We start from the raw sequence: 16,132 nt of genomic DNA, 5'->3' as shown, positions 1-16,132 counted from the left end.
GTTGGATGGGGAGCGTCGCTGCACAGCTATTTTTCAGGTCTCTCCAGAGATGTTCGATCGGGTTCAAGTCCGTGCGGTGGCTGGGTCACTCAAGTACATTGAAACTTGTCCCGAAGCCACTCCTGCGTTGTCTTGGCTGTGTGCTTAGGGTTGTTGTCCTGTTGGAAGGTGAACCTTCGCCGAAGTCCTGAGCGCTTTGGAGCAGTTTATCAAGGATCTCTCTGTACTTTGTTCCGTTTATCTTTCTCTCAATCCTGACGAGTATCCCAGTCCCCGCCGCTGAAAAACATCCCTACTGCATAACGCTGCCACCACGCTTCACCGTCACGATGGTGCTAGGATTCCTCCAGACGTGACGCTTGGCATTGAGGCCAAAGAGTTCAATCTTGGTTTCATTAGACCAGAGAATCTTGTGAATCTTTGTCTGAGAGTCCTTTAGGTGCATTTTGGCAAACTCAAAGCAGGCTGTCAAGTTCCTTTTACAGAGGGGGGGCTTCCATCTGGCCACTCTACCATAATGGCTTGATTGGTGGAGTGCTGCAGAGATGGTTGTCCTTCTGCAAGGTTCTCCGATCTCCACAGAGGAACTCTGACAGAGCTCCAGAGTGACCATCAGGTTCTTGGTCACCTCCCTGACCAAGGCCCTTCTCCCCCGATTGCTCAGTTTGCCCGGGCAGCCAGCTCTAGGAAAAGTCTTGGTGGTTCCAAACTTCTTCCATTTAAGAATGATGGAAGCTACCGTGTTCTTGGGGACCTTCAATGTTGCAGAATGTTTTTTCTACCCTTACCCCGATCTTTGCCTCAACACAATCCTGTCTCGGAGCTCTACGGACAATTCCGTCGACCTCATGGCTTGGCTTTTGCTCTCCCACCCAATGTCAACTGTGGGACCTTATATAGACAGGTGTGTGCCTTTCCAAATCATGTCCAATAAATTGAATTTACCACAGGTGGACTCCAATCAAGTTGTAGAAACATCTCAAGGATGAGAATTGAAACAGGATGCGCCTGAGCTCAATTTCAAGTCTCATAGCAAAGGCTCTGAATAAGATATCTGGGAAGGGGTCTGAATACTTTCCGAATGCACTGTAGATATACATTTTTCTAACATTTACCCATCTTAAATATTAGGCATAGGTAAACGCTTTGATTTCTGTATTAACAGATGTAAAAGGTGTGTTAGAAAATATCTACCAGGAAAAGTCTTAACGTTAACATTGTGTTTTGATGTCTTAAGACCCCTGGCAACACATATTTACTGTTGGAGAAATTGTGGCTTGTTATTCTGTTACCAAAAACCCAACATGTCTTTAAGATATTTTCTCATTTCTCTCCCTCATGAGGGAGAATAATGAAAGTTTGCAGAAGTAACAAGTAATGGTAGACCTACCAGTTAGTTATTTTGATTTTACTGATACAAATATGGTTAGTGAGTAAAACTCGTAAATTCTGTTACCAAATTGGAAACAGAATTAACAAAAAATGCCTGTGCAACCAGTATTAGCTCCAGGGAGCCAATAGTTTTGTCCTTGCCGTTTGCCCTTACTTTCCCAAATAAAAATTGTAAACTTAAGTTTACAAAAATAAAATTGCTTCTGCAATTTTGACAATCCAACAACAAGATGTGGAGAACAAAACCTATTTTAGAAAAAAAAATAGAATTATTTAAGAAAAGTTCAAGGGTGCCAATGTATTTGTCCGCAACTGTATCACTGTGCCATTTACACTACTCCAGCAAAATCACTATATTTCGATGAGGAATTCTTTAAATGTCCTTCAAGCAGAAAACAGCCATTTCCAGGTGCAGGGAAATGTGCTGCTGTGTGGCGACTGGAACACTAGGACTAGGTCCGAGCCTGACTGTATAGACCCACAGGGCAACAACCATGTGTTGGGCCAAACCACTCTGTACAAACCACCAACCATTATACAAAGTAGCAACCTTCACTGTCCCATCAACAAATGTGGTAGAGAGCTAATACATCAGTCAAGCATTAAGCCTGTACATGCTTAATGGAAGGATCAGAGGGGACTCTTTGGGGAGGTTCACATATTCTTCAGCTCTTGGGTCTAGTGTAGTTGATTATGCAATCACTCTCATGGATCCCTCCTCCATCAATGCAGTCACTGTCAGGAAGCAAACTCCTCTTTCAGACCATAACCAAATAAATGTGTTTCTGAAAATGATTGGACAACCCGGAGAGAGAGAGCCCAGTAAGCTGTATAAACTGAATCAAAAATACAGATGGGCTCCAGAGAGCAGGAAATTTCATTCAAGCACTCAAATCGGCAGAATTAAATGACAAATCACTCAAATGTATTAATCAATTTGCAAGTAACACAAATGATGTTAATATGGCTGTTATCTTCCAAAAGGGTAGTAAGAAAAAGCACGACTAAAATAAATACAATTGTTTGACAATGAACGTTAAAACATCAGAAAAGAACTAAGGCATTTGTTAAACCTAAAACATCAGCAGCCAGAGAACCCAGATTCACGTTTCAGATATGCTTCAACTCTCAAACAATACAAACTCCCCGTAATAAATGTATAAAACACCAGTCAAAAGTTGACACACCTACTCATTTCAGGGTTTTTCTAAATGTTTTACTATTTTCTACATTGTAGAATAATAGCGAAGACATCAAAACTATGAAATAACACATATGGAATCATGTAGTAACCAAAAAAAAAAAAAAAAAAGGTTTAAACAAATCAAAATATATTTGAGATTCTTCAAAGCTTGCACTCTTGGCATTCTCTCAACCAGCTTCATGATGAATGCTATTCCAACAGTCTTGAAGGAGTTCCCACATATGCTGAGCACTTGTTGGCTGCTTTTCCTTTACTCTGCAGCCCAACTCATCCCAAACCATCTCAAATTGGGTTGAGGTCGGGTGATTGTGGAGGCCAGGTCATCTGATGCAGTACTCCATCACTCTCCTTCTTGGTCAAATAGCCCTTACACAGCCTGGAGGTGTGTTGGGTTATTGTCCTGTTTAATGAACCCCATCCACCCCTGAAATGGTTTCATCAGTGTTTAGCTTTCACACTAGAGCTAGGCTAGGCAGTAGGCTAGGCAGTAGGCTAGGCAGTAGGCTAGGCAGTAGGCTAGGCAGTAGGCTAGGCAGTAGGCTAGGCAGTAGGCTAGGCAGTAGGCTAGGCAGTAGGCTAGGCAGTAGGCTAGGCAGTAGGCTAGGCAGTAGGCTAGGCAGTAGGCTAGGCAGTAGGCTTGTATCTGGTGTGATGATCTGTGAGGTGATAGCAAATAAAATGTTTTGTGATTTAGCAAATAAAATGTTTTGTGATTTGTCAAAAACAGTAAACGACTTGTCAAGTCAGGTGCTCCGGGTCTTGTATACACTGTAACAAGTTAATTGAAGATATGTAATATGCTGAAAAGTGGCCAAACTAAGCTCATATTTTTCAGGCAATGGGTGCAGCCATCTTTGACTTTGTTTATTTGCATCTTACAGTGAATGGGCATTGAAAAGTAGTAGAAATTTGGTCAGTCCACCCAGGCCTTGATGTTAACGTCCAGAAAGACAGGATCAAATTTGGTCCAGACCTATCAGACGTATGTTTCACAAGTTTGGATAACACAGCACAGTAGTGAGTAGAGCACAGTAAAGTATACAGGACAATACAGTACCGTGAGAAGAGCACAATATAATACAGTACAATAAAGTAGAGAAAAATATAGTACAGTAGTGTGGAGTACAATATACCATACTTAACTCTGTTTCACTGTAAAGTCCAAAATTGTGAAACATTAGGAGAATGACATTCATATGTATAATTATGCATTTCTATGTAGTACATATCAGGGACCCATGATGTAATTCCGTTACTGTAATTCCATTACCAGGTGTAAATCCAATTCACTTAGTGTAGTTCAATAACCAAAATGTTCTGAATCTGAAAGGCAGCAACTCTTAACATTCACCCGTCTCCTCTGCAAAAATCTAACAATTGGTTACACTTCATCAGCATCTTGTATCTGCACATGGAATCCCCCAATCCCATTATATGCTGTTGGTGCTGATTTGAGGGCTTGAAGTTCAGAATGTAAACAACTTGCTTGCAGCCACATGGACGGAAGCAGTGTTGTGACTGTGACAAAGAGAGACTGGGGAGAGAAGGACAGTCATATGATGTGCATTGAGGGCCAGGCAACGATCCTGGGGGGGGGGGGGTCAGCATCTCCCAGGAAAGACAGGGTCAAACAGTAACAACATCACTTCACCAGCCTCAGACCAATGTCACAAGCTGCTGCTGTGCTTTGTATCAAGTTGTGTACTGTTTCGGGCATCGCTACATTGTAACAATGCAACAACGTGGCTGACTGCCTTAAAATACTCCAAATGTAAAATATCGTGGAACTTGGAATGAAGCCAGTAAAATATGTCATCTCGTGTGACATACAGACGAACAGATTAGAAAACAAAATAAACTGTCTTGACGAACGTTCAGAGAAATTAATGACTGGGTGGCCACAAACACAACATCAACATCAACGTTTGTTTTTAAGACCCGTTGTATAGTAATTTAAAATGTCCATAAAGTTAATTTAGAAAACTGATAGTTCCTGTAGTAGGTGACTTGTATGAAATTAACGTGCAGTAAAAACGTCACAAACATGTCCGGCCTGCCTTGTAGGCTGTCTCAAAGGCTGACATAAGCGTCCTGTTCAAAAAGCTCTCAATAAATTACAATGTTAAAAAAACAAAAAAACATTTTAGTATTATTTGAGGCACAACCTCTACTAAGGTTAAAGTTTAAACACTTAAATAACTTCACCTGCAAAAATAACTGCACCCGGAAATAAACAGTTTTCAGGAATGCACTTCAATTTAGGCGCACATTTAACGATTTTAGACTGGATATGGGGCCTAGCAGGGCAGCGTGAGTGAGAGTAACCGCATCATCCTATGTAATACAATGGGACCTACCCTCTAGTAGCAGTCGACCTCACAGTCAACACGAGAAACAAAATGTAGGCATTTACCTGGACAAGATTTCAATAGTGTGTCCGTTGCATTATAATGAGCTGTTTCGGCGATTTACTTAGTTGATAAATCCTTCAATAATCTGGACAAAACGTGCTCTCATTTACTCCGTTTTTCTCGCCTTTCTTCCACTACACCTCCCAAACGTTCTGTCTGCAATGCTTCTGTGGCATTCTTATCCCCCAGGTCCTAGCGCCGGTCCCCCCGTCTGCGATCCACAGAAGTGGCTACTCAAAGGCGCACAGGCCAACATTAACATAGGGTACTCTAAAATATTCTGAATATATGCTTTTTTTCTCTATATTTGGAGATAATATATATTTGTATATAGGTTGAGACATCAGAGGCATCCCATTCTAGAACGTATATTGTTTTACTTCACTTTCACATCATTTCTTCTGTCGTCACTTTTGACAGTGTTGTCATCAATTTGATCAGCTGATACTGGATATTGTATAGCCTAGTCCACAGAATGCTTGTAGTCTACATAATTTATTTAGTTTTATTTAACCTTTATTTAACTAATCATAACTAATTAGAAAATGATAACCAACAGACAGCCTATCTGGTCAAATATTATAACGTTCTGATCCAATGAGAATGTATATTGTATTTGCACCATGTGTTTCTTACTATATGAACAAAGGTTCATATTAATGTGTTGCCGCATATGATACTACCAGTCCTATGTTTAGCATTAGACATATTAATGTGCTGCCTCTAACAACACACTTGTTTTGACAGAGACTTGTTGAAAGGTTGCGTAATTATTGAGTAATATCTCAACGGCAGGCGGGTGGGGGAGGATGGGGCTACTGGCAACCCTCTCCCTTTGATGAAGCATTTATTGACCCCCTGCCTCCCCCTCCAGTTCTGTGCCATTTCCCCTCATTGTCACTTGTACTGTAAATTAGATCTTCACAACTTGAAACAGGGCTGACCATCTGTAGGCAATAACCTCATAGAAGCAGGGCTGACCGACTGTAACCAGTAACCTCCTGTTGTTGTTTTTCAGTGATGACTTCGTCCTCCCTGGATTGAAACTTTGCCCTAGTGGAGAGTAGTGTAGTGGAGTATCCTACCATGAGATGTTACTGATCTCTCTTTCATAAGGTCAAAGGACAATGTTTAGTTTGCTCTACCAGACAAGCATAAATCCTGCTTCCTCACCGCCTGTCTCTCTTTTCCTCTTTCTATCTGTTCAAAAACAACGAGAAAACGCTACGCAGACAGTGTAGCTGCCATCTGACATAAGCTATTTTTGTTTCTGTATAGCTATTTACTCACATACTTTGCTTAGCATTAAATCTGTTTGGTGCCAAATGATATGGTTTGGAAAAACTTGAATACTGCATTCAGTATTTGAGATAATGTAAAAGAAGACACACCTGATGTCCTGCTGCTAAATATGTATAGGATATATAGGAGCATCGAAGCGTGCAGCTTCTATGTCAAAGCAAAGGCTCAGATCAAGAGAGAGTATGATTTTCATACAGTTAACTCTGCAGTGTCAACCAATACCAATACAATACCATTCATGATAAAACAAAACAAAACCACAGTTGCTTTTTTATTATTATTCAAGATTCAATTCAATAGATTAGGGGGGAAACCAGTAGAACAAATTGTTTGATATAAATAGTGACAATTAGGCAGCATGCTTAAAATGTATAAATCCCTCAAGTAAACAGTGGTCATTTACATCCAGCCCCCTGATGAGCCCATTGGTCCAAATGAATGATATGGTTCAACTGTGCCTGGCTGAGCTGGCTGCAGACTGCAGAGGAATGCAGGGTCTTTGTCTGTCTGAGTGAGGAGTGATTCTGGGGGAGAATGCCATTGATGATTGCAGAGAGGAGGAATTAACCTCCAGAAAGTGCTCGTGCTCTCTCTCTCTCTCTCTCTCTCTCTCTCTCTCTCTCTCTCTCTCTCTCTCTCTCTCTCTCTCTCTCGCCTTTAATAGATCATGGATATTTTTACTACTAAAATCAATATCAACCTACAGGAAGAGAGAACACAAAGAAATATACCTTCTGTTCTTTTACGCTTTGCTTAGGTTCATGTGGACAAGGGTTGGAACAAGATGCCAAAGTGATTATAGATGTAATGTCAATGGTAGACTAAAATGGAATAAAGCAGTAACTGGATAAGAATCTTTAACCATGGCCTCTTCTGACCAGTGCCTGACATTTCTCTTCACATTACTCATTCCCCACTGTGTCAAGGGGCAGAGAGTAGCCGCAAATGGCCCTTCAAAACACACAACAGCTGGAACATAGGGCAGATGACTGAAGCAGTTGCAGGGTGGGTAGGGAGGGGCCACAAGATGAGCAGCTGCACTTGAAGCCCCTATCTGTGCTGTGCTTTATAAACTACAGCAATTGAAATGTTCAACGAATGAGAAACGTCTTTACCTCAACATATGTATTTTGAAAACATGCCATTAGAAATCCATTAAAGGGATACTATGGGATACCATTTTTTTTGTCTCTGTGTCCAGTATGAAGGAAGTTAGAGGTAGTTCCACGAACCGATGCTAGTGATAGTCTATCACTTCCAGTCATTGCGCTAACGCTAGTTAGCAATTGTGCTAGCGCTAGTTACAAATTCCTTCAAACTTCAAGAAGAGACATAACATAAAAGTTCATCTGACTCTGGTGAAGTAGATGAAGGGCCTCATTGTCAAAATCTCGAAATATCCCTTTAAGATCAGTGAAAATGAGCAAAATCTGTATTTTGATGTTAATTTCTCACAATAAATCCTTATGATATGTGTCAAAGTAGTGTAGTGGAGGTATACGCTGTATCAATTAACAAAGCTGATGGAACAGATCAGAATATTTAGCTTAAAATGATGATAAACTATTATTTCTTTACCTTTTAAGCACAGAAATGTGCACACGGCCGTAGACCTACGATCAAATGTTCCAAAATGGAATTTGTCAGAAAACACTATTCTAAAATGCTCACTGCACATGTGAGCGGTTTCATGGACAGAGATAGAAATATCCATTTGAAATGTTGAAAGAGGGGAGATCTACAGAGAACAGGAGAGTGCATATGAGGAAGTCTTTATAAAATATTTTGATCATTTTAGATCATCCAGAGTGTTTGTCATCTAATTTTTCCATGGGGGTCGTTTCCTTCACTGGGTGGGTCGTTGGGAAATGTTTTGCCAAAGTAGAGTATACTCACTTCTACCACTACAGCACTGCTTGTGATCAACTCCTCATTGAGAAATAAACATGTTAATTGAACAGGTTCCATCAGTCCAAAAGAAAAGATCGAAGTGTACATGTTCTTATAGATGTGACAGAGAGTTGGGGTTATGGCAAGTTGCAATAGCTTCATGGTTAGATGTATTCTGGGGCCAGGGAATTCCATCCCATTCAATATAAATTGTACCAACAAGATAAAATACATATCTGTTGGAATAGCCTATCAAATGTTTTGTTCTGACTCCTTCTCAGATTCAAATATATAGAACCGGAGCATAACTGTCTCTTCCATATAGACCTACATTAAAGACAAGAAAGACATTTCTCAATAACGTTGGCACATATTAAGCACATAAGTCTTTCAAAGCATCAATCAATTCCCAGGTGGACATATTCCAGAAAAGGGAGATGGATTTAGGTCAAATTGGGTTTTCAAGGAACATTGCTACTTGCTGCCTCTGTGCGAGTTCATGCAGTAGTACAGAACGTATTGTGGTCGGCGTTATCGCGAGACTGGTCCATTAACAACCTGCTTGACACACAGCACTGAGCGCAGCTTGCCTGCCTGGGTCGAACTGAGCTAAAGAAACGACAGGAGAAGCTGCGAACATCTGGCCTAACATCATGAAAGGACGTCGGAACATTTAGAAAAATACGGTGACTTGGCAAATATCTGTAAGTATTGCGGTTTGACAATGAAAATGTTGAAACCGAAAGTTATAATACACTGCGCTGTTGGCTTGGTCAGCGACAGTTGCTGAGTTCCTTTGCTGTTAAAGGCTTCATGCCATGCATTACGACCATGTAGGCTTATCTTCCTGCGTTCTTGCATGCTTGTAGTTTTCCTTACGTTAAAACAGGCCAAACTAGTGCGCGTAAAGCAAATGGTTGTATGGTCGGGTTTATTATATGTTAGGCCTAATTAAAAGTATGATATGGACATTGATGTTTGTGCTTTTCGTCTGGTCTATTGCTATTTTATTTACTTTAAATGTTGTTAAACCAATAAAGGTTTTATTTGTGTATAAAGTCTGGTTGACCAGTGCGTAAATTGAACAACGACGCATTATAAAGTTAACCACATTGACTGTTGTCAAGTGTTTTTTGTTACTTGAATAATAGACGAATTGTCGGAAAAAGTTTAATATTTTAGTGCTGGGACTGATGCAACCTCTGAAACAACTTTCTTTTTTGTACGTAGCTCGATTCGGAGTAGGCTAACATATGGTAAGGAGAGCACCGCTGGAGGTAGCGTTTCCATTGCGGTGATGTCAGAGTAGCTGACTCCACAGCTTGCAGTGTATTTAGCGAACAGTGCACCAGTTTACTCACTCCCCCGAGCTTTTTTCTTAACCTTGCCCGATGGGCGAGTGCTGGTATTCACAAGCCTGAGTGTTTGTCCGTCTATTTTTTTGCGTTCTAGGTAAATTGAACGGTTCCTCATGATTGTTCAGTAAACACGAACAGCCGAATAGACAGAGTTTTGGTCTGTGTGTGCGACTGTGCCTGGTCCGTCCTGTCCGCATTTTCATGGGAAGCGCAAAAAAATAATGATCAACTAATCGGACTGCTGTTGGTCACTGGAGAGAAAGGTAGGAGACGTTTAGTTACTGGATAACACTGATAAACAGACACCGCAAGTTGAAGTCAAGAAATCTGAATAATATACAAATGTTACATTGATTAAGCAGGGCATATTAATGCGTAAAGAAGTCGATATGAAAAGGATATTTACCATATTGTAATGGCGAAATTAAGTCCGAGTTTAACTTTTTTTGTTCACAACTGTATGTGGAAGTCTCCCGTTTTGATTGCCAATGTTTGCTTTGCAGTGATAGACTACTTTGTCATTTTCTGCAAGTTTTATTATTTTTCCTGTACATTTCCTTTGGGGTTGGGATACTTTTGTTTGTAGTTGCCTCAAACACCAGATGAGTTGTTAACTCTCTGTGGCACCCTCTAAATGGCTGCATTTCGTTTATTCAATATCCAGTTTTTCCTGTTTTTCATCAGGTTATGAAGGAAGAATGGAGTTCCCAGACCATAGCCATCAGTTGCTGCAGTGCCTGAGTCAGCAGCGTCACCAAGGTTTCCTCTGTGACTGCACTGTTCTTGTTGGGGAGGCGCGATTCAAAGCGCACAGAGCCGTGCTGGCCTCATGCAGCATGTACTTCCATCTCTTCTACAGGGACCAGCCAGACAAAAGGGACGTTGTGCATCTGAGCAGTGACATTGTGACAGCCCCGGCTTTCAGTCTGCTCCTTGAGTTTATGTATGAGGGGAAGCTGGTATTCAACACTCTGCCAGTGGAGGATGTCCTGGCTGCGGCCAGTTACCTTCACATGTATGATATAGTGAAAGTGTGCAAAAGCAAGCTGAAAGATAAGGAACTATCCACCCTGGATGAGAAGGTTACTGAGGGGATAACACAGGAGAACTCCTCAGAAAGCGAGCTGCACAGCAAGCAGCCAGGGCCAGGCCGGCGACAGACACGGACACAGCAGCCGCACCAGAGAGCCCCCCCGGGAGAGGAGTTTGACATGGACAACAGCAAAGTCAGGCTGGCTGTCACAGATTGTGATAGGTCTGCACAGAGCAGGCAGAAGGCAAATGGTCACCCTGGCAGGTCCCCGGACCTTGTAGGTGTCAATTATGTGTTAGCAGAGGCCGAGCCCTGCGTCCAAACAGCTGGAAAAACAAAAGCTGATGTCAGTAGTTCCACAGTATTGTTGTCCCAGAGGTCCCGGGCTTCAGATGACATGGACTGCGCTCTGGATTTGTCTTTCAAGCCACTGTCTAGCAGAGATCCCTTACACCCCTCCTACGTCTCAGGACAGCTGGCCCTCGACAGCCAGCAGCAGGGCACTGAGCCACTTGTTAAAGACGAACACGACTTGCTGTCAGAGCAGGAGGACAGTGAGTCGATGAGCCCGGAGAGCCAGCGCTTTGGGAATAGTGCCAGGAGCTCAGTGGTGACAGGGTTCACTGCCCTCTTCCCAGGCAACAACGGCTCCACGGCGGCCCTGCTCTCCCAGGAGGAAGACCTGATGGAGGAGGGGGAGAGCTGTGGGGGAAGGGAGAGCACGAGAGGCAGAGAGGGCGAGGAGAGGAGGGGGAGGCTGCTGGGGGACAGCGAGGAGGAGGATGACCCGGCCTCCTCGGACATCTCCACTTCCAGTGGGGTGCTCCTGCCCCCGGGGCAACAGGTGTGTGTGTGCCCACTCTGCAGCAAAGTGTTCCCCAGTCCCCATGTGCTCCAACTGCACCTCAGCTCGCACTTCCGCGAGAAGGACGGGGCGCGCTCCAAGCTCTCCCCTGACGGCTCTGTTCCCACCTGCTCACAGTGTGGCAAGACCTTCTCCTGCATGTACACCCTGAAGCGGCATGAGCGCACACACTCTGGCGAGAAGCCGTACACCTGTGGCCAGTGCGGCAAGAGCTTCCAGTACTCTCATAACTTGAGCCGGCATGCCGTGGTTCACACACGTGAGAAGCCTCACGCCTGCAAGTGGTGTGAGCGGCGTTTCACCCAGTCTGGGGACCTGTACCGCCACATCCGCAAGTTCCACTGTGGCCTTGTCAAGACCCTCGCCATTGGATAAACCCTTCTCACCAGTGCCATGAAATAAGACAGAGTAAGGTTTTATCACTCCCTGAGTACTACTGCGTATACTTCTCTAGTTATACATATTCACAAATGAATAATGACTTATCCTTTTGGAATTCTACTCTGGCATTTCTTAAGTTAAATTGTAGCAACTTCAGAATGCACAAAACTGGATTTCACTGGAAAGATGTTGGGCTTTGTCATTGGCCTATATGATTTAGTTGCACAAAACTAACATGCTTTTCAACTCAAGCTGGATATTCTGTATGTTAAAGGTGGACAAATCAGTTGCACTTGTCTATTTCTGTATTGGTACTGCAAAACTGCTGAGCTGGATGAAGAGTATTCTGCTAAAATAAACATATCTATGTACATACCTTATGTGCAAGGAAATTATAGCACAATATCCTGAATGGATGAACAACGTCTGAGTAGTGCACATGGGGAAGGAGAAACAAAAACCGTCCAAGAGTAGCAGTATATTTTCTTTTTTAAATCCAACCTTATTTATTAGTCTACATGCTTAACAGGAACAAATATCAAAAGGCACTGAAAAAATATTTGAAGTTGGAATACTGGATTTTTTTTGGGGGGGGGGTAGCTAGTATTTACATTTTCTTTATGGTAGGAATGAAGCAGACCACATAAATAATGTTACCTAGAATAGAGGACTTTCAGAAAGATGAGTAGCAAGGGTTTTTAATATCATAGTAAAATGGAGCTTGTCCTGAAGGAATTACTTTTTTTGCTGCACTGGCCTTTCAATGTTCATCACAGCTGGCTTAGAATCAGGCTGCTGAATGAACATTTAGAAGTGAATTGTACTATCACCTTTCCACTCTAGCATGATGCAAAACAGTTTCACTATGAAGTGAAAGAATGCCTGTATCACTGGTGCCTACTGAACTTCTTGACACTCCTCTTGTTCTCAGGCAAGCATGGGACCTCTTGCCATCAATACAACTAATCTGTGGGCCTTCAAAAACGTGGTTAGCACTTTCCGTTTACAGTGCATTAATACCAGGAAATAACTTGGTCACTCTGTGATAGTATGCCAGTTGACTAATCAGTGTATTTAGAACAATGTAATAAATGTGCCATAAATCAAGCTCTTTTATTGATTAATAGTTGTTGACTTCTATTTAGTAAGTTCAATTTCTGGGTTAATTTTCTGTATTTCGGCACAGTAGAAGAAAGGGTAACCACATGTGAATATTCCATTGCTGTCCATGTAATAATGCTGGAGACATGTCCCGATAGACAGGGCAGAGAGTAGGTGAGGTGGTAAGTATATACTTTGTGTGCCTCAGTGCTTCTCTGAGGAGATGGTGTACTGTGGATATCTTTGTTGCCACGCTGTTCGTTCATCAGAACTTCATCAGTTTATTTCGCCCCTTGCATTTACACTTATACTGTCCTATCTATTTTTCTGTTAATGTTGAAGTACTACTGATAACGTTTGAGTGAAACCTTTGGTGAAACTTAGCTTGACAGAGTCCTTGGACAGAATATGTACTTTATGAGCCTGTTATGTGTTGGAAGGATCTCATTGTAGTTGGGTTCATTTTGATGCTATATATATGGATTCCTACAAGGTGAGTAGCACTAAAAGTCCAAGAAATTTGTTTAATCTGTCCTGAGAAGACTTGATCAGAATTATTTATTAGTTTAACTTGGTTCAGGGTTTAGTTTAGGTGTGATCTGTTAAGATGAGCTAATTTCTCTAAGCTTGAAAGACTTTTGATGTCTTGCCTTGGTATTGGGGCTGTTTTTATTACTTTCTGCAAATCCAGTTACTGTAATGAATTGGTCTGTTAATGTATCTTACACAGAATTCTTAAATTAAGTATTCAAGATTTGTCTCACCACCCGTAGCGAAGCACTTGTTTTGAGCATGCATATAGTTTCAACACTGATATTGTCTAGGCTGCTATTTCTTACTATTTGTATATTTAATGTAAATATATATTCTATTTATCAGTGTCGTTTCTCTTTATTACAAGAACACATGTAGAGTTGAGAAAGCAAGGTGTCTTACGAAGGCTTCAATCTCTTAGGGAAGAGTTTCATGTCTTCCCTCCCCCTTGGTTTGGGCTTCCTTTTCCTGTCTCACTCCAGTGAATTTGGTTTCCTTTTCCTGTCTCACTCCAGTGAATTTGGTTTCCTTTTCATATTTAAGGTCTCATAGGCCATCTCTTCACTACATATCAGAAAAGGGAATAATATTGCTATGACTGCTGTTCCAGCAGAGGAAGCAGTTGTTCACAAGCCCAAACACACTGATTATGGTATAGAATATCTATAGAAATCCTACAATACGAGCATTGTTCTCCTGTCCCAGGTAGTTCTCAAGGGATAATTTTGCATCTCTGCTTTCGCTGTTGGGAAAAAGGCAGCATGAGTCTCTCTTTGCACTTTTCGTATTGAATGGAGCCATTGGAATGTGAGAAATGCATTTAGCAACGAGAGACCTGGGAGACAGTAAACAGGTGCATTGTCTGGAGGCATCAAAGAACAGCCCTCAATTCCCAGCATGCATTAGATAAGTGCTTCATTGTTCTTTTATGTGGAGAGGATACCACAGCGACTCCATTGGTGTTTCAAGAACCTGTTTGAGATGAGGTATTGCAACACTGATTAATCTGAATTTTATAATAGGAAAAGTAGTATGTAGGTAGTATTTATTAACATCTAGTTATACCTATTTCATCATCCTCCCACTGGAATGCGTTTCCCAATATTTCATGAAGCTGTGTGTTTTCAGAAATGTCATGTAGTGTTAACAATGAGTGGTATTTCAATCAAAACACAGGAATGTAGATTCATTCGTGTATTTTGAAAGGAATTTTTTTTACATGATGCAGTTGAAACAATGATTTATTGTTTTTCTCATGCAGCTGTGCAGGGTTAGAAAACTATGTAAAATCTTCTCTTGCTGGTTTCTCAGTCATTATTTATATCTCCAGGATCATCACAGAATGTGCCTTGCAGACACAAGTGTTGCACCTGGAGTTGCCCTTTCTGTACACTGCGAGTTTGCTACAGACTGCTGTGATGACCACACAAACTTCTGTTAATTATTATATCTATTTTTTTCATAGTATCAAAACGTCAACAAAGCCCATTGTTTCTGCTGCTTTTAGAGATGAGTTTCAGAATTGGAGTTCGCAACTGTCAAATGAATTGAAATCTTTGTAAAAGTTTTTAATCTGGAATTCAATGTAATGTTAAGCAAACTGTACGCAGTTATTTGTTTTGTTTGGCTCTAAGCCAAGTCCATGTTTAGGAATGAACCTAATTGTGTTCCATATGATGTCATGTTTAATGTGAAACACTGAGATATAGATTTAATTTATGCTCCTGATTGTGGGGGTACGTTTTCCTAATTCATGCTATAGGATTTTACGGTCTAAAACTGAGTATTAGGTTACATTTAATACTGGAATTTTGTCTTTGGCAGGTTAAGACTGTGAAATTGTGTATATTCATGAGAAATATTTATTGAATTGTTTCTTGTGCAACATTTGACTGTCTGAATTTTGATTTGTAAAATGAAAGATGCTACTAAATGTTAATGGAAATCTTTTTAATAGATTTTTTAGAAGTGCCATTAGAATGTAATATAATTTTTTAATAAGAAAGGTATATTTTATAGTAATCAATTGCTTCTGTGTTAGTGGTTTATAGATTAGGGGGCAATCTTATGCAGAATTGACATTGTAGAACTCGAGGCAATTTATTTGTATCTGTTTTTTGTGTGTGTGTTTTGTTTGTGCTTTCTGAGTGTTCTTGTGTGTGTGTGTGTGCTGTGGAGATGTGACAATCTTGAGTTAGGTCTTTTATTAAAATGATGCATAGATTAAACAGAACCCTTTTTTGTGACTTGTGGATTTCTTTCTTGTGTTTCCTCCACATCATGTGTATGTGCACAGCTCTGGCCACTTTGATTTAGTTCTTCAATCCTGTGTTTTGTTCTTTACTGACAGTCATACTGAACGGAGACAGGATTTTCCTCCATAAATCTGTATAATAATTGTCATGGGAAATTGAAGAAGTAATACTTAGTTGATTTTTCCAGTACCGACCTTTTAGATATTGTCAAGGAGAGTCTTCATTGTTGCCTGCGCACCAGCAACACCCGATCAGTGTGGGGGTAATGAGAGGACTGTATACTGACAACACAATGTGATAATACTGTGGGTCTTAGTCTCTATCCCATTGAAACCATAAACTGCATCCCAAGGACAGGATCTTTAGCGGTGGCATGTCATTATTCCAGAGTTACTGACAATAGTCT

The 16,132-nt window shown here is 41.2% G+C and overlaps 2 protein-coding genes across 4 annotated transcripts in view; one reads left to right on the top strand and one right to left on the bottom strand.

Annotated features, from left to right (window-relative positions):
- Nucleotides 1–5,197, bottom strand: part of LOC115162386 (RAC-alpha serine/threonine-protein kinase) — a 44,853-nt gene extending 39,656 nt beyond the window's left edge. Inside the window, exon 1 of one of the 2 annotated variants that reach the window (XM_029713640.1) lies at nt 5,010–5,197. The gene's annotated coding sequence lies outside the window, so the exon portion shown is untranslated. The remainder of the gene's footprint in view (nt 1–5,009) is intronic. The other variant, XM_029713639.1, reaches the window with a different exon arrangement.
- A 3,546-nt stretch (nt 5,198–8,743) lies between these two features.
- LOC115162385 (zinc finger and BTB domain-containing protein 18.2-like) lies at nt 8,744–15,717 on the top strand. 2 transcript variants are annotated; one of them, XM_029713637.1, is made up of 3 exons: nt 8,744–8,903; nt 9,652–9,820; nt 10,242–15,717. In XM_029713637.1, exon 3 carries the CDS (start codon nt 10,256–10,258, stop codon nt 11,828–11,830), a length of 1,575 nt encoding a protein of 524 aa, XP_029569497.1. In that variant the 5' UTR covers nt 8,744–8,903; nt 9,652–9,820; nt 10,242–10,255; the 3' UTR covers nt 11,831–15,717. The 2 variants fall into 2 exon arrangements, with proteins under 2 accessions (XP_029569497.1, XP_029569496.1); XM_029713636.1 differs by lacking the exon at nt 9,652–9,820.
- The last annotated feature ends 415 nt before the right edge of the window (nt 15,718–16,132 follow it).

This window comes from Salmo trutta, chromosome 25, assembly GCF_901001165.1.
Source record: "Salmo trutta chromosome 25, fSalTru1.1, whole genome shotgun sequence".
In the NCBI taxonomy this organism is placed as follows: domain Eukaryota; kingdom Metazoa; phylum Chordata; class Actinopteri; order Salmoniformes; family Salmonidae; genus Salmo; species Salmo trutta.
Note: the sequence above shows the minus strand (reverse complement) of the source record. Positions and strands in the feature narration are given on the sequence as shown.